This window comes from Oncorhynchus keta, chromosome 28, assembly GCF_023373465.1.
Source record: "Oncorhynchus keta strain PuntledgeMale-10-30-2019 chromosome 28, Oket_V2, whole genome shotgun sequence".
Lineage (NCBI taxonomy): Eukaryota > Metazoa > Chordata > Actinopteri > Salmoniformes > Salmonidae > Oncorhynchus > Oncorhynchus keta.
In genome coordinates this window covers 47,551,395-47,570,427 of record NC_068448.1, presented here as the reverse complement: position 1 = coordinate 47,570,427, position 19,033 = coordinate 47,551,395, and the positions used below count along the sequence as shown (strand labels likewise).

Below are 19,033 nucleotides of genomic sequence, written 5' to 3'. Positions count from 1 at the left end.
TGACGAGTGTATAAAATCGAGCGCACAGCCATGTGATCACCATAGACAAATATTGGAATACCACCTTTCCAAATAGTCAGTTTTTCAAATTTCTGCCCTGCTAGAGCTTCCCCAGTCAGCTGTAAGTGTTGTTATTGTGACGTGGAAACGTCTAGGAGCAACAACTGCTCAGCCACACAAGCTCACAGAACGGGACCGCCGAATGCTGAAGCGCTGGGGGGGAGTTAAGCTCGCCGCCATTGGACTCTGGAGCAGTGGAAACATGTTCTCTGGAGTGATGAATAATGCTTCATCATCTGGCAGTCTGATGGACGAATCTGGATTTGGCTGGTGCCAGGGGAACGCTACCTGCACAAATGCATAGTGCCAAATGTAAAGTTTGGTGGAGGAGGAATAAGGGTCTGGGCCTGTTTTTCATACAATGGCATTCTAGACAATCCTGTGCTTCCAACTTTGTGGCAATGTTTCAGCATGAAAATTCCCCCTGTGCACAAAGCAATGTTCATACAGATATGGTTTGTTGAGATTGGTGTGGAAGAACTTTTACTGGCCTGCACAGAGCCCTGACCTCAACACCATCGACCACCTTTAGGATTAATTGGAACGCTGACTGCGAACCAGGCCTAATGACCCAACATCAGTGCCTGACCTCACTAATGCTCTTGTGGTTGAATGGAAACAAGTCCCAGCAGCAATGTTTCAAGTGGAAAGCTTTCCCAGAAGATTGGAGGCTGTTATAGCAGCAAAGGGGGGACTAACTCCATATTAATTCCCATGATTTTGTAATGAGATGTTCGACGAGCAAGTGTCAACATACTTCTGGCCATGTAGTGTATATACTGAACAAAAATATAAATATAAAAGTTTTGGTCCCATTTTTCATGAGCTAAAAGAAAAGATTCCAGAAATGTTCCATATGCACAAAAAGCTTATTTCTCTCAAATGTTCTGCACAAACTTGTTTACATCCCTGTTAGTGAGCATTTCCCCTTTACCAAGATAATCCAGCCACCTGACAGGTGTGGCATATCAAGACGATGATTAAACAGCATGATCATTACACAGGTGCATCTTGTGCTGGGGACAATAAAAGGCCACTGTAGGTTTTGTCACACAACACAATGCCACAGATGTCTCAAGTTTTGAGGGAGTGTGCAATTGGCATGCTGACTGCAGGAATGTCCACCAGAGCTGTCCACCAAGGGTCTTGACCTCAAATCAAATCAAAGTTTATTTGTCATGTGCGCCGAATACAGCAGGTGTAGGTAGACCTTACAGTGAAATACTTACTTACAGGATCTAACCAATAGCGCAAAAAAATGTATTAAGTGAGCAATAAGGTAGGTAAAGAAAAACAACAGTAAAAAGACAGGCTATATACAGTAGCGAGGCTATAAAAGTTGTGAGGCTACATACAGACACCGGTTAGTCTGGCTGTACATGAGTGTATAGTTATAGTGACTATGCATATATGATAAACAGAAAGTAGCAGCATGGTAAAAAGAGGGGTTGCGGGGCTCACAATGCAAATAGTCCGGGTAGCCATTTCATTACCTGTTGAGGAGTCTTATGGCTTGGGGGTAAAAACTGTTGAGAAGCCTTTTTGTCCTAGACTTGGTACTCCGGTACCGCTTGCCATGCCAAACTGAATTAATCGTAACCAACCTCAGTGGGCAAATGCTCACCTTCGATGGCCACTTATTAGTTGGAGAAGTGTACTCTTCACGGCTGAATCCCAGGTTCAACTGTACTGGGCAGATGGCAGACAGCGTTTGGCACTTTAACTCTACGTACATGTACATATTACCTCAATTACCTTGACTAACCAGTGCCCCTGTACATTGACTCTGTACCCTCTCGCTATTGTTATTTTACTGCTGCTCTTAACTGATTTGTTCCTGTTACTGTTATCTAATTTTTTACTTAATACTTATTTTTTCTTAACGCTGCATTGTTAGTTAAGGGATTTTTAAGCATTTCACTGTTGTATTCAGAGGACGTGATTGGATGTGATTTGATGGTGCGTTTATATTTTTGTTCAGTGTACAAAGAAATGTCAATAGAAAAATAGGTAAAACAAAACAAAATCCATCTAGTTTTCTGTCTTTCCAGCTTCAGTCTGAAGTGATTGTGTTTGCTGTAAGAGGGTAAGAGCCTCCATAGCAACCATTTTTTTTGCCATAGCAACCTGAAAAGTTCTGTAACTATCAACCAGTGCTGGGGTAGTTTTACTTTACATGGCAGTCAATATGAATAAAACTAACGACCAGAGAATGCCTAAAATTGCACTTGACAACCAATTCTGGTAACCTGTTGTATAAAAGCAATAATACACTTGAGTCCATGTGTTATGACATTTTATAATGGCTTTGGTGTTCTAACCACGTCACAGCCATGATAAAAATGTCCTAACACATGGCCTCATGTAGGGCAATATGGCCAAAATATCATATCACAATACTTTTGACATTTTTGACGGTATTTTATGTTTTTGAATAATACAAGTTCTAAGTTTGCTTTATGAGTAGTTCATGACCCTAGGGTGGCAACATATAAATGATAAGTGATTTTAATCGGGATTTCTGATACTGTTTCAATCCAATCATGGAAATAGAATGAATGATTCTAATTCTATAATTGGAATATCGTGGGCAGCCCCTTGAATTCATTGTTGTTTGACATGACAACGAATGAATAAGCCAGGGAGGAATTATTGGCAGGGTCAGAACCAAAGTGTTGGTCAGTGTTTCCAGGTGACCCTAATTAGACTGTACATTGCATGTTTTCTTACCTCATGTAGCTTCGCCTATTCCTCTCTGTTTTAGAAGATACTGTTGCACAAACAACATGCGTATCTAGGCCTACACCAGCACAGGTACCAGGCTGTATTAACTAGCTAGCTATATTTGCTCTGACTCTTAGTTCATTTAGCAAGCTAGCTAGCCAGCTAACTAGCAATTGATTAGAATTAGCGACTAACACAATTTATTTTATCATCAACTTGCTAAGAAAAGACAAAATAACAGACCGTAGTTGTAGACAGTAAGATATACAAACTAATAGCGTAATTATAGAAACGCTTGTGGAAATCAGCATGTCACCAACATCTTGTTGCATCCATCTGAACATGCAGAGTGAACGGCAAGAAAGTGCCGTCGGGCAACTGCTCTTTCCTTGAGTGACATAGGAAAGGGCTTGGTGTAGTTAGTGGCACACAGCAGGAGGAGAGGGAGAAAGATGACTCAAGTAGCAAATGGAGTAAACTATAAAAATGGACATTGCACGCGCCAGAGTTGCGTATCACATTTAACAAACTAAACATTGAAATACCATTATCAAACAGAGTCACCGCCCAGCACTAGTCTCATGTATTGTTGCTTAATTATATATAAAACCCTCTTAGGCCTTACTCCCCCCCTATCTGAGATACCTACTGCAGCCCTCATCCTCCACATACAACACCTGTTCTGCAAAGTCACACTCTGTTAAAGGTCCCCAAAGCACACATATCCCTGGGTCGCTGCTCTTTTCAGTTCGCTGCAGCTAGTGACTAGAACGGGCTGTAAAAAACACTCAAACTGGACAGTTTTATCTCAATCTCTTCATTCAAAGACTCAATCATGGACAATCTTACTGACAGCTGTAGCTGCTTTGCGTGATGTATTGTTGTCTCTACCTTCTTGCCCCTTGCGCTGTTGTGCCCAATAATATTTGTACCATATGTTGTGCTGCTGCCATGTTGTGTTGCCACCATGTTGTTGTTATGTTGGGTTGCTGCCATGTTGTGTTGCCACCATGTTGTTGTTATGTTGGGTTGCTGCCATGCTATGTTGTCGTCTTCGGCCTATCTTTATTTAGTGTTGTGTCGTCTCTCTTGTCGTGATGTGTGTTTTGTTTTGTTTTATATTTTATTTTAAATCCCAGCCCACGTCCCCGCTGGAGGCCTTTTGCCTTTTGGTAGGCCGTCATTGTAAATACAAATTTGTTCTAAACTGACTTGCCTAGTGAAAGAAAGATTACATTTCAAAAATAACAAAAACGTTTTTTTGTGCCAACTGAGCAAGACACTGTTTTTCCTGACCATGTGACCTGACCAGTACTCAAGACACTGGTTGGAGTTGTCTGCTTTGGGGCATATGTTAGTTGTCTTACCTTCAGTGGGGACGCTGGTTGGGGGTCGGGATGTGGACGAGGAGGCTCCGGCTGTGGTGGTCTCTCCTCGGCTTCTGCTCTGGCCTGTTGTTTTGGCAACTAACGTGGTGATGAATGGACCGAGTTGTGTGGTGCTGATGATATCACAGCTTTTGTCTTTGGTCTGCAAGACAGCATACAAGAGTCCTCTTTCTCACGCAAGGTAGAAATACTGGTACTTTTCAAATAAGAGAGAGTGAGAGATGGATAGTTAGTTAGTTAGTTAGTTAGTTAGTTAGATAGTTAGATTGTTAGATCGTGAGATGAGTAACTGAGGCATCCCTTTCCCCCTGCATGTAGCAGACCAGAGCACCCATCAACCTGGCAGCCACACAGAAAAAAACATTACAGCAGATTCACGCGCACACACACACGCACGCACACATCCCACCATATACCCACTCACTCGCTATTCATAATAGAAATCTAGTCATTTCCATCAGCCAGGATGATATTCACCTCATCAGGACAGCTGTTATCAACCCAGTCCTGCCGATGGCGGTCAAACCCACTGGAACACCTGAAACCAGATGAGAGGATATTCTGAAAGAGCTTAGGAACATGAACACTAGACATGCATCACTAAAAAGGATAAACCGCAATCAAAGATGGATTGGATAAATTATACTAACAGATACATCCAGCTCTGTAGACCTGCAGATGTTACATGAAACCAAAATAATCCAATCAGACCCCCCCCACCTTTCTGGGATTCCAAAATACAGTAAGTCCAAAGGGGGAACAGCACATGATTATTAGAATATGGGTGGGATTTGTGAAGAGGAAGTTCACCGGGTCAAACTGCTCAGAGTACAGGGGTTGGTGGAGGGGGTGAAAGGAAATGGGAAAGGGAAAAGGTGGATGACGGAGAATAGGTCATGCCTGTGTCACGCCTCCCAACCCGAGGCGACGAATAAACTCTGTGGGCTAGCCTTTGATCAGGGGCAACTACTCATTCTTCATCTTGTTCACAGATCATAATGACTAATATCTCCCCCTTCCCTATCACTCTCTTTTCTTCTCCTCTCTTCTCCTCTCTCTTTCTCTTTCCTCTCTCTTTCTTTCTCTTTTCTTTCTCCTCTTCCCTCTCTGACATTATTTCGATTTTGACACAGAGGGAAAGTTGGTTCTCTCTCTCACTCTCTCTCTCTCCCGTCTGATACTCTGAAGTCAGAGAAAGATGTCTGCTCACCCATATCACCCAATGGAGGAGGTGGTAAGCCAATTTCATACACCTCACAAAAACCTGCAAGACTACAAACACAATAGCATAAACCCACCAAATCTAATCGACATGGAGCAGTGGCGGCTGGTTGGTGGAGATATCACACGATGGGCTCATAACGCCTGGAATGGAATAGATGGGAAGGTACTTAAGTTTCCATGTGTTTGATACCGTTTCATTTATTACAAATCTCCACCCACAAGCTACCATTGCCAGGCAGGCAGACAGGCCAAGTTATCATCCATCCTTATTCTCATCAGATCCTATAACTCCCATTAGCCCTGCATGGTGGATATTATTATGGCAAAGCTCTCTGTGTGGAGGAAGAAGAGGAGTCCATTTCCATCTCTCTCTGCTCTCTAATCAGCCCACGCTCCCCGGATTTCACAGTTTTGGCTGTTAAAATCATCTGTCCAATCAGTCGAGACAGATTCCTCCGGTAAATCCACCTCGTTTTCCCTATGTTTTCCTGGGAGAAGCGAAAGGAGAGAGGGAGAGAGTCGGAGACAGGATATCACAACAACACAGGTCCAGCCAGTCCCTCCAGATCCTTCCCCATGTAGGTTTAACCTCAATGCCATCCAGCCTCTGACACCAACTGCATCCCAAATGGCAACCCATTCCCCTATGGGTCCTAATAAAAAGTAGGGCACTATATAGGGTTCCATTTGGAATGCATACCAGACCTTCCTTCCAACATCCACTCAGACACCACACTGCTAATTAAAAATGGGTTGAGATGCCTCATTTGAATAGAAATGTATACATCTGGAAAATATTTTAGTTTGGTCTTCGTCCCCCCCCTCTTTCACGGTACAGAGGATGCATTTCTATACTGTGTTTAAAAGACTCATTGGTTTCTCTTGAACACTACAAAAATGAGTCTTTGGATCAGCCTCAACTGGTAACAAGGAAATTAGTTAGATTTTCTCAATTGAAAAATACTACATTTGTTGAAACCAAATACACTAAGGGTAAAAAACATTAGGAACACTTCCCTGGTATTGAATTGCACCCCCTTTTGCCCTCAGAACAGCCTCAATTCGTCCGGGCATGGACTACAAGGCGTCGAAGCGGTCCACATGGATGCTGGCCCATGTTGACTCCAATGTTTGCCACAGTTGTGTCAAATTGGCTGGATGTCCTTTGGGTGGTGGACACTTGCTGTTACACATGGGAAGCGTACAAAACCCAGCACAGTTGCAGTGCTTGACCCAAACCGGTGCGCCTGGCACCTACTACCATACCCTGTTCAAAGACACTGTTGTCTTGCCCTTTCACCCTCTGAATGGAACACATACACAATCCATGTCTCAATTGTCTCAAGGCATAGAAATCCTTCTTTAATCTATCTCCTCCTCTTCATCTACACTGATTGAAGTGGATTTAACAACTGACCACAATAAGGGATCATAGATTTCACCTCGATTCACCTGGTCAGTCATTCATTGAAAGAGCAGGTGTTCCTAATGTTTTGTACACTCAGTGTATACGATTCAATGCCAAATGTTTTTTGATTATTATCAAACCTATATTTCAAATTGGATTTTCAGTTAACTTCTCTGGGATATGTGGGACGGTAGCATCCCACCTCGCCAACAGCCAGTGAAATTGAAGGGCACCAAATTCAAAACAACAGAAATCCCATAATTAAAATTCCTCAAACATACAAGTATTATACACCATTTTAAAGATAAACATAATTTGAAATTGGTGTGTTATGTTCAGAAATGCATTGTCTCAAACAAACATCCGGTGAAAGTGCAGAGAGCCACATCAAATTACAAAAATACTCATAATAAACATTGATACATGTTACAATGATACAAGTGTTTAGCATGGAATTATAGATAAACTTATCCTTAATGCAACCGCTGTGTCAGATTTCAAAAAGGCTTTACGGCGAAAGCACACCTTGCTTGCATGTTAGGTCTGTACCTAGCCACAAAAAAAGGAGAGGTGTCAGAAAAGTCAGATATAGCGTTATAAATATTCACTTAATTTTGATGATCTTGATCGGAATGCATTCCCAGGAATCCCAATTCCACAATAAATGTTTGTTTTGCTCGATAAAGTCCATAATTTATGTGCAAATACCTCCTTTTGTTCACGCATTTAGCCCAGTAATCCAAATGCTCAATGCGTGATCGCTTAGTTCCAACAAAAAGTTAAAAAAGTTATATGCTCCAGGTCATCTACAAGTCCATGCTAGGTAAAGCTCCACCTTATCTCAGTTCACTGGTCACGATGTCAACACCCACCCGTAACACGCGCTCCAGCAGGTGTATCTCACTAATCATCCCTAACGCCAACACCTCATTTGGCCACCTTTCGTTCCAGTTCTCTGCTGCCTGTGACTGGAACTAATTGCAAAAATCGCTGAAGTTGGAGACTTTTATCTCCCTCACCAACTTCAAACATCTGCTATCTGAGCAGCTAACCGATCGCTGCCGCTGTACATAGTCTATCGGTAAATAGCCCACCCATTTTTACCTACCTCATCCCCATACTGTTTTTATTTATTTTCTTTTCTGCTCTTTTGCACACCAATATCTCTTCCTGTACATGACCATCTGATCATTTATCACTCCAGTGTTAATCTGCAAAATTGTAATTATTCGCCTACCTCCTCATGCCTTTTGCACACAATGTATATAGACTCTCCTTTTTTCTACTGTATTATTGACTTGTTAATTGTTTACTCCATGTGTAACTCTGTGTTGTCTGTTCACACTGCTATGCTTTATCTTGGCCAGGACGCAGTTGCAAATGAGAACTTGTTCTCAACTAGCCTACCTGGTTAAATAAAGATGAAATTAAAAATGTAAACATTAAAAATATTACAGTTCGTCGAAACATGTCAAACGATGTGTAGAATCAATCTTTAGGATGTTTTTATCATAAATAATCAGTAATGTTTCAACCGGACAATTCCTTTGTCTTTAGAAATGAAAAGGAACGCAGCTCCCTCTCACAGCCATGCGAATGATTTAGCTCATGGCATTCTACCAGACACCTGACTCAAACAGCTCTCATTCGCTCCGCCTTCACAGTAGAAGCCTGAAACAAGGTTCTAAAGACTGTTGACATCTAGTGGAAGCTTTAGGAATTGCAATATGACACCATAGACACTGTATATTGGATAGGCAAAGACTTGAAAACCTAAAAACCTCAGATTTCCAACTTCCTGGTTGGATTTTTTCCTGCCATTATGTTATACTCACAGACATTATTCAAACAGTTTTAGAAACTTCAGAGTGTTTTCTATCAAAATCTATTATTATCCAAGCTACTCAATACTGCCCCCCAGTCCCAAAGACTGCTTTTTTTCCATTGAAAATTAAACCTTTTTCAAAATATCGCCCTTTCTTAAACAAAGGTGGTGGCAATTTCAATTTCAACCTCCAGAAAAGACAGAACAAATATTACAACAAATAATATGTTTACATTCAAATATAGTAATCGATCATAAAAAAAACATTCTTTATGGGAACATTTGTTTCTTTTTTTTTCTTTGTTTGCCCTATCCAAAATTACAACCAACTGATTGCGGCATTACACCAAAAAAATGGAGGAGGCAAGTGAAGAAGGTAGAGAACTTGTTTGTCTGCCCTTTTTTAAATCCCCCCCCACAGAAAAATTATAATTATATATACATCTGTTTTACTTGAGGACCAAACTTTGACTGTGGCGCCATACAGGTTGCAAAATAGTGGGGAAAAGATTTTCGATATGCTGATTCCGGACTGGTCAAACGCACTTCAGGACGATTGCGGGGAGCAGGCACAGGACGTACCGGACTGGGGAGGCGCACTGGAGGCCTGGTGCATGGAGCCGGCACAGGAGGCACCGGACTAGTGACACGCACCTCAGGGCGAGTGCGGGGAGCAGGCACAGGACGTACCGGACTGGAGAGGCGCACTGGAGGCCTGATGCGTGGGGCCGGTACTGGTGGCACCGGACTGGGGACACGGCCCTTCAGGGCGAGTGCGGGGGGTAGGCACAGGACATACCGGACTGGGGAGGCGCACTGGAGGCCTGGTCCGTGGAGCTGGCACAGGTGGTACCGGACTGGTGACACGCACCTTATGACAATTGCGGAGAGCAGGCACAGGACGTACTGGGCTGTGGAGGCGTACATCAGGGCGAGGAGCAGGCACAGGACATCACGGACTAGGGACACGCACTTCAGGGCGAGTGAAAGGAGGAGACACAGGACGTACCGGACTAGGGAGGCGCACTGGAGGCCTGATGCGTGGGTCCGGCACAGATTGCACCGGACTGGTGACACGCTCCTCCAAACGCCTGCGTTGCCGCATTCTCCTCGCCAACTCCATTCTCCGGTATCCTTCCTCGCACTGTTCCATCGACTCCCAGGCGGGCTCTGGTACTCTCGACCACCTCTCTATCTCCTCCCAGGTTGTCTCTGGTTCACTCCTCGGTGCCGCCGACCACCCCGTATGCCTCCCCCACAAAAAACGAATTGGGCTGTCTTTTGGGCTCTCCTTGTGGCCTCGAACCCCGGGGTCGTCGCTGTCCTCCCTTCTCTCATTGCGTCTGCCGCAAAGGAAGGCGATCCTGTCCTGCCAGGATTTCCTCCCAAGTCCAGGATCCCTTCCCATCCAATATCTAATCCCAAGTCCAGGATACCCTCTCCTCCTGGGCATAATGCTTTTTCCTGTTGTGGTGTGATCTTCTGTCACGGCTGTGTGGAGAGATGGTCTAAGTTTGAAAAAGTTTGAAATATCCAATAAATGTCGTTCCACTTCATGATTGTGTCCCACTTGTTGTTGATTCTTCACAAAAAAATACAGTTTTATATCTTTATGTTTGAAGCCTGAAATGTGGCAAAAGGTCGCAAAGTTCAAGGGGGCCGAATACTTTCGCAATGCACTGTACATAGGATAAACAAACGTACAGTCAATAACACAATAGAAAAGTCTATATACAGTGTGTGAAAATGCAGTAAGATTAGGGAGGTAAGGCAATAAATAGGCCATAGTGGCGAAATAATTACAATTTAGCAATTAAACACTGGAATGGTAGATGTGCAGAAGACAAGAAGAAGAATGTGCAAGTAGAGATACTGGGGTGCAAAGGAGCAAAAAATAAATAACAAAATGGAGAGGAGGTAGTTGGTTGGGCAATTTACAGATGGGCTGTGTACATGTGCAATGATCGGATAGCTGCTCTGACAGCTGATGCTTAAAGTTAGTGAGGGAGATATAAGACTCCAGCTTCAGTGATTTTGCAATTCGTTCCAGCAATTGGCAGCAGGAAGGAAAGGAGGCCAAAGAAGGAGTTGGCTTTGGGGATGACCTGTGAAATATACAGTGGGGCAAAAAAGTATTTAGTCAGCCACCAATTGTGCAAGTTCTCCCACTTAAAAAAGATGAGAGAGGCCTGTAATTTTCATCATAGGTACACTTCATTTATGAAAAAAATCCAGAAAATCACATTGTAGGATTTTTTATGAATTTATTTGCAAATTATGGTGGAAAATAAGTATTTGGTCAATAACAAAAGTTTATCTCAATACTTTGTTAAATACCCTTTGTTGGCAATGACAGAGGTCAAACGTTTTCTGTAAGTCTTCACAAGGTTTTCATACATTGTTGCTGGTATTTTGGCCCATTCCTCCATGCAGATCTCTAGAGCAGTGATGTTTTGGGGCTGTTGCTGGGCAACATGGACTTTCAACTCCCTCCAAAGATTTTCTATGGGGTTGAGATCTGGAGACTGGCTAGGTCACTTCAGGACCTTGAAATGCTTCTTACGAAGCCACTCCTTCGTTGCCCGGGCGGTGTGTTTGGGATCATTGTCATGCTAAAAGACCCAGCCACGTTTCATCTTCAATGCCCTTGCTGATGGAAGGAGGTTTTCACTCAAAATCTCACGCCCCATTCATTCTTTCCTTTACACGGATCAGTCGTCCTGGTCCCTTTGCAGAAAAACAGCCCCAACGCATTATGTTTCCACCCCCATGCTTCACAGTAGGTATGGTGTTCTTTGGATGCAACTCAGCATTCTTTGTCCTCCAAACACGAAGAGTTGAGTTTTTACCAAAAAGTAATATTTTGGTTTCATCTGACCATATGACATTCTCCCAATCTTCTTCTGGATCATCTAAATGCTCTCTAGCAAACTTCAGACGGGCCTGGACATGAACTGGCTTAAGCAGGGGGACACGTCTGGCACTGCCGGATTTGAGTTCCTGGCGGCGTAGTGTGTTACTGATGGTAGGCTTTGTCACTTTGGTCCCAGATCTCTGCAGGTCATTCACTAGGTCCCCCTGTGTGGTTCTGGGATTTTTGCTCACCGTTCTTGTGATCATTTTGACCCCACGGGGTGAGATCTTGCGTGGAGCCCCAGATCGAGGGAGATTATCAGTGGTCTTGTATGTCTTCCATTTCCTAATAATTGCTCCCACAGTTGATTTCTTCAAACCAAGCTGCTTACCTATTGCAGATTCAGTCTTCCCAGCCTGGTGCAGGTCTACAATTTTGTTTCTGGTGTCCTTTGACAGCTCTTTGGTCTTGGCCATAGTGGAGTTTGGAGTGTGACTGTTTGAGGTTGTGGACAGGTGTCTTTTATACTTATAACAAGTTCAAACAGGTGCCATTAATACAGGTAATGAGTGGAGGACAGAGGAGCCTCTTAAGAGCGTCTGCTAAATGACTTAAATGTAAATGTAAATGTAAGTTACAGGTCTGTGAGAGCCAGAAATCTTGCTTGTTTGTAGGTGACCAAATACCTATTTTCCACCATCATTTTCAAATAAATTAATTAAAAATCCTACAATGTGATTTTCTGGATTTTTTTTCTTCTAATTTTGTCTGTCATAGTTGAAGTGTACCTATGATGAAAATTACAGGCCTCTCTCATCTTTTTAAGTGGGAGAACTTGCACAATTGGTGGCTGACTAAATATTTTTTTGCCCCACTGTACCTGCTGGAGCGCTTGCTTCGGGTGGGTGCTGCTAGGGTGACCAGTGAGCTGAGGTAAGGCATAGTAAAGACTTATAGATGACCTGGAGCCAGTGGGTTTGGCGACAAAAAATGAAGCGAGGGCCAGCCAACGAGAGCATACATGTCGCAGTGGTGGGTAGTATATGGGACTTTGGTGACAAAAAGGATGGCACTGTGATAGAATACATCTAATTTGCTGAGTAGAGTATTGGAGGCTATTTTGTAAATTACATTGCTGAAGTCAAGGATCGGTAGGATGGTCAGTTTTACGAGGGTATGTTTGGCAGAATGAGGGAGGATGCTTTTTTTGCGAAATAGGAAGCCGATTCTAGATTCAATTTTGCTTTCCAATCTTTAGGGATCTCAGACGACACGAAAGAGAGGTTGAACAGGCTAGTAATAGGGGTTGCAACAATTGTGGCAAATAATTTAAGAAAGAGAGGGTCCAGATTGTCTAGCCCAGCTGATTTGTAGAGTCCAGATTTTGCAGCTCTTTCAGAACATCCGCTACAGTATATCAATAAAATAAAATGCTGAAAAACAAAGTGTATTTTTATCCTCCGAAGAGGTGGTGGTGGATGGAGCCCCAAAAATATAAAAAGGAAATACAAAAATAAAATAGAAATTAAGATTTCACTCTGTTTTGGGCCAGTTGCAGCTTAACTAAGTCTTTCTTCGCAGCACTTGACCATATGACTGGGCAATATTCAAGATAAGATCAAGCTGAAGAACTTGCATTGTGGAGTGTGATGTCAAAAACGCAGAGCATCTCTTTATCACAGACAGACCTCTCCCCATCTTTACAACTATCGAATCAATGTGTTTTGACCGTGACAATTTACAATCTCAGGTAACACCAAGTCCTCAACTTATTTATTTATTTCAATTGACTGATTTCCTCATATGAACTGTAACTCAGTAAAATCTTTGAAATTGTTGCATGTTGCGTTTATATTTTTGGTCACCATAATTTGTTTACAGAGAAATAGCAGTGTATTTGGTCAAACACAATTTTTCCCAACAGTTTACTAACAGCTGGCAGCAAGCTGATACGTCAGCTGTTAGAACCAGTGAAGGCCACTTTACCATTCTTTGGTTAACGGAATGACTTTGGCTTCCCTCCAGGACTGAGGACTAACACTTTCCTCTAGGTTCAGATTAAAAGCTTTGACATATAAGAGTGGCTATAGAGTCAGCTAACATCCTCAGAAGCGATAGCAATATTTAGATATATTTACTTATTTCACCTCTCCCAAACTAAACAAAATTCTAACTTACAATGCTTTTCTGTCATTATTCGTTTTTTTTTTAATGCATAAATACGTTTGCTCACTGTTCGTTTGTTGGCATTTCCTACGTAAGTTTGCCCAGTTTGCCAATGAAGTAATCGTTCAAATAATTGGCAACAGCAAATGGTTTTGTGACGAATAAGCCATCTGATTAAATGAAAGATGGAGTTGAATTTGTCTACCTGCCCATAATTTAATTTAAAGTAATCCATTATTCTTTATATCATTGATCTTGGCTTCGTAATACAGTTTCTTCTTCATTTTGTTGAGTCTAGTCACATAATTTCTCAATTCGCAGTAAGTCGGGCAGCCAGATGTGCAGCCAGACTTATTAGCCCCCCCCAATCTCCTTCAACCATACAGTTTTTCAATTCCTATGCAAGCTGGGCGAGCTAGATCAAGTTGGGCGAGCTATGCAAGCTAGAGCTACTTATCTGAGTGTGTAGGAATGGTGAGACCATCATTACACTCTTGGCACGGCACACAATCTATCTCCCACAAACGATGCAATGTGATTGAATAAAATACAGTGTGGCCACAACTGTATTTTAAAAAGCAACACTCTTCGTCTTTGGAGCCTCTTCCACCTTTGATGTGGTGGCAGTCATTTTGATATTACTGTAAACAAATCCCGCACCGATCGCCTCTTCTCACCAAATTAGCGCTCAGCAATATGGGCAACCAGAGCCAGTCGCTGGTCCATAGCAATGCCTTGCATGCTTTATTAGCTCCAACACGCCTTTTTATTTTCCAACCCAGCCCAGCACTCAGCTTGCATTCATCAGAGGCAGCAACAAGCTGATTTAGCCTGAAACGCAATGGGGGAGAAAGAACCCAGCATTCACCTCTCCAGAGAGTGGGGGAGCGAGAGAAAGGGAGCGAGAGGGGAGAGAATCAGAAAGGCAGATAAAAAAGAAAGAGAGTAAAGCCAGGGAGAGGGAGATATAGTTCATTACAGGCGTTCTCTAAAATCATAGGTGTCTCTCTTTCATGAACCCGCGGCCCAACAATGCTGCAACGCATTTAAATTGGCTTGTTCAAACTGTGCATTCGTTTGCCTTTTCGATTGAAGTTTTTTGTTGAGGGATACCAAGGATGGAGCGAGCCCCAACCGCGTGATGCAGCACGCGCACATTTCTATCTCATTAAAAGGCAGCATAATTAGGCCATTATAATTCAGATGTAGATTGTTTCCGCAGCTCTGCGGGATACAGAATACATGTAGATTGTGGTCCTGTATGGCTCAATTGGTAGAGCATTGCGCTCACAGTGCCAGGATTATGGGTTTGATTCCCAGGGCCACCAGTATGTAAAATGTAAATACACATGACTGTATTATTAGTAGAGGTATAGTTTGATGGAGAGAGGAGACGGAGGAAAAAGCTAAACCCTGACGTTTTGGCACCTCATAAATTCCCAGAGGCCCTTGTAGGGATGAATGATATGTTTAAAATAACTGTGGGGTCATTCAATAATGGGTGCATAAGCCACTTAAAGGCTTCTTCACAAATGGCACCCTTTTTGACAAAAGTAGCGCACTATGTGGGGAATAGGAAGTGGTCAAAGTGTAGAGACATACAGTATGAGAAGGGGAGTAATAGTAGTCCAACTGAGCACATCATTTCCGCTAACTCCGCAGACATTTTCCAAGAACTGAGGCCCAGAACTGTTCAGTGCACTTGATAACTAATGGCTTGTAACTTGGATCAAACGCTGAAACAACGCCCCAACAGCACTCCCACAATGTTGTCCAAACGTACATCGTTCACATCACACAAGGCAGGAAATACACCATTTGTGAAATAACATTTTACACGGTCTCCAATATTTAACTTTTTGTGCGAGGGTGTGAAAGAGAAACACAAATGGTTGATGGGAAGGGGGAAGAGAAGGGAGAGGGGGGGGGGGGACAGAGTAGGTGTGAGAGAGCGGATGTCTAGGTCGCAAAAACAAGAATAATGGGTGGAATATCATGCTTTTCTCTCTCTCTGCTAATCCAACCTGCCTTTCCTTTGCACATCATCAGGAAGAGAAACCAACAGAGCATCACCAGGACTCACTGACTTCGTCCCAACTGGCACATGATCCCCTTAATAGTGCACTATATTTATGACCAGGGATTATTGTCGAAAGTAGCACGCTATATAGGGAATAGGTTGCCATTCCGGATGCCGTAATTGAGCTCAGAGGGAATAGTCCACTGGAAGGGAAGGGTCAGACTCCATATGATAGCCAGATGCGATACATACACCTCACACTCAGTAGCTAGCTAGCATGTCAGGGGTACTGAGTGACGAGAGGTAATAGCAACATTGGAAGGAGGGAGAGGGAGGACAGAGGGACTGAGCGCGCGACGGAGAATGAGGGGAAGATAAACAGAAAGATTTAGTGTTGGATGGAAGAGAGAAAAAGACATTGGCCCGTGTCCCAAATGGCCCTGGTCAAAAGTAGCGCGTCACATAGGTAGTAGGGTGCCATTTGAGAGGGAGACAAAGACAAGAGGGGTATAGAGGGGTGTCTGACCTGCGAAGGAGGTGGCACCAGCTGCAGTTGAAGTTGATCTGGGAGGAGATGCAGCTGTCACAGCTGGTGAACTGGAGACACGCTAGGGAGGGAAAATGACACACACACACGTTACAACACACACGTTGCAACACACCTGTTGTATTCGGGCGCATGTGACAAATGCATCTTTATTTGTTTTTGACATGTTACAACACACACATCACAACACACACATCACAACACACATATGTTACAACACACATATGTTACAACACACCCATGTCTGCTGACTCACAACACTGGTCCGGAGCTCTTAACAAGTAAAAATTCTACTTAGAATGTTATATTTGATGATGCAAAACCGGGCCATATTGCTGATCCAGGATCAGGTCTCCCTTGTCCATGTTATCTTGTGCATTGTGATCTAAAAGGCTAAACAACTGACGTGAAATTAGAAAACCAACTCTGAGACGCCTGATACATATGGGCCCAGAGCTGAACAAGTCAAAACCAACATAGAAATCCATATGTGGATAATTAGAAAGTTGTAGTTTGCTAATGCAAACAGATCATTCTCAAAAGAGAGGAGTTTGACACACAGGTGTCCCTGAAATGATGGGATACAGTCTGAGGAAAAATCTATTAGGCAGACATTGAACAGACCCCTCTATATTTCACCTATGACAAGGTCTAGAATCTAGACTAGTTCATGGGGGTCTACTTGTGTTGTCATCATCATATATCATATCGTGAGCCATGTCTATTGAGAGGAATCCATCTTACTCGGTAGAGGCATCATCTCCACTGCTGTAGAGTTGGTGATTTTGGTCTTTGTCAGCTCCACACGATGGTACTCATAGATCGTTCTCCGACGAACATCTGGATGTGGTGAGGGAGAGAAGGAAGGAGAGAGAGAGAGAGAGAGAGAGAGAGACAGAGAGAGAGAGAGAGAGAGAGAGAGAGAGAGAGAGAGAGAGAGAGAGAGAGAGAGAGAGAGAGAAAACACCTGTCACAAATCTTCCTCAGAGAGCTGAAACTAGGACAAATTGTCCCCAAAGAAGGGAGTGAGAGAGCGAGAGAAAAATAAGAAGAGAACAGAGAGGCAGAATCAGGCCATAAGGGAAGAGAGCTACCACAGCATTTATTTATTATTTATTTTTCCATCTCTCGGTTTGTGTCCAACAGAGAGCCTGCCACTTGGCAATTGGGTGGGAAGCAATGTCCCACTAGAGCTGATATCAATCAGAGTCCCTGTTGAAAGCCCCCAGTTCCTCCAGGCAACTTCCCAAATGGCACACTATTCCCTATATAGTGCACTACTTTTGACCATGGCCCACTTTGGTTAAAAGTAGTGCACTATGTAGAGAATAGGGTGCTATTTGGGGTGCAGGCCAGTGACTAGAGTCATCTGCAGAAGGAGACACCAGGCAAGGTAAGCGGAAGAACAGCAGTCCCTCCCTGGACCCTATAACTCAAACGCTTTTTCAATCCCACTGTAAAATGGCCCACTTGGTTTTGCAGTACACTATGCATAGGGAGAAAGGCTCAAAGTATTATATATTCATGTAAAGGCATACTGTAGCTCTACCATTGTAATCTCATAAATGTAACAGATTTGCTAGTTTATACCTGAATTCTAGTAATTTATCTGGTGTGGCTAAATCAATGTTAAGTGAATGAAATTCCTGGAATACAATGGGACGTTTATACAGTAAATCAGTGAGAATAATTATTTTATAAAGCCATATGACATTGTTCGATATATTACACATTCTATAATACACACATTTTCATCGAGCTGAGCGAGCTGGAAAATGTCAATTCAATACACAGCGCCGTGATTGTCGAACATATACAACAATAAGTTTGACTCCTAGCGACCCCCATTCATCATATGCACTTACTGTATACACACTTACATCAATGACCAATATGAAATGGACACATTTTGCCTGCTTGGATTAGTTTTGATCTAAGAGGAAAGACATGTATCCTTTTGCGTGCATTAAGATACTGCCAATGTAATGTTAAAACCACTAAATCCCCTATTCTATTCTGTCTGTCTTATGATGTTATCCATCTGCAGATGCAGAAACCTGTAGGAAATGTTGTGTTGAAATACTTGTTTCTTAAAGTTCTCTGAACAATTCGAGAACAATCCCAATGTCAAACAAGTTGGATTATTTTTTTCAACTTTTACGAAACATTCTGGTAAAGTAATGAAATACTACAAAAAGTATGTTTTTTGTTGTTAAATTTCGTCACACCAACCTTCGCTTTGGCTGCCCCTCCTATCTAGCTCAGGTGTTTGCAGTTGACGGCCTTCTAGCTGCTGGACTTGCCTCGTCATCATTACACACACCTGGTTCCAATCCCCACTCTATCACTGTATTTTTACTCCTTCTGCCATTTGTCTTTGTCGGTCATTGTAAATGTTACTTGTTTTCCTGAGAGGAATCTCTCCTACTATTTCCTGAGTACTTTATATTTTTCACTTTGGGTTCGCCCTGTGCCTTTTTGTTTATGAAGATATATTTTGAGCAAGACAACATTTGGGTTTTGTCCCACTTTGATCTATAGTGCTTACTAGGAAGATGGCTATGCTCTCTGACGAACCATCAAACAGGACTAAGATGGAATCGTACTACACCGGCTCCGACGCTCATTGGATGTTGCAGGGCTTGCAAACTATTACAGACTACAAAGGGAAGCACAGCCGAGAGCTGGTCAGTGATACGAGCCACCCAGATGAGCTAAATAACTCCTATGCTCGCTTCGAGGCAAGTAACACTGAAACATGCATGAGAGCATCAGATGTTCCAGACGACTGTGTGATCACACTCTCCGCTACCGATG

At 42.9% G+C, this 19,033-nt stretch overlaps 1 protein-coding gene across 2 annotated transcripts in view; it reads right to left on the bottom strand.

Moving 5' to 3' along the window:
• LOC118361510 (plexin domain-containing protein 2-like) overlaps positions 1-19,033 on the bottom strand; it is a 161,336-nt gene that overhangs the window by 20,828 nt on the left and 121,475 nt on the right. For both annotated transcript variants that reach the window (XM_035741510.2, XM_035741509.2), the window contains exons 8-11: positions 16,961-17,056; positions 16,196-16,277; positions 4,650-4,710; positions 4,152-4,314 (exon numbers count right to left, since the gene is read on the bottom strand). In XM_035741510.2, coding sequence (XP_035597403.1) covers positions 4,152-4,314; positions 4,650-4,710; positions 16,196-16,277; positions 16,961-17,056 — 402 coding nt within the window. The remainder of the gene's footprint in view (positions 1-4,151; positions 4,315-4,649; positions 4,711-16,195; positions 16,278-16,960; positions 17,057-19,033) is intronic.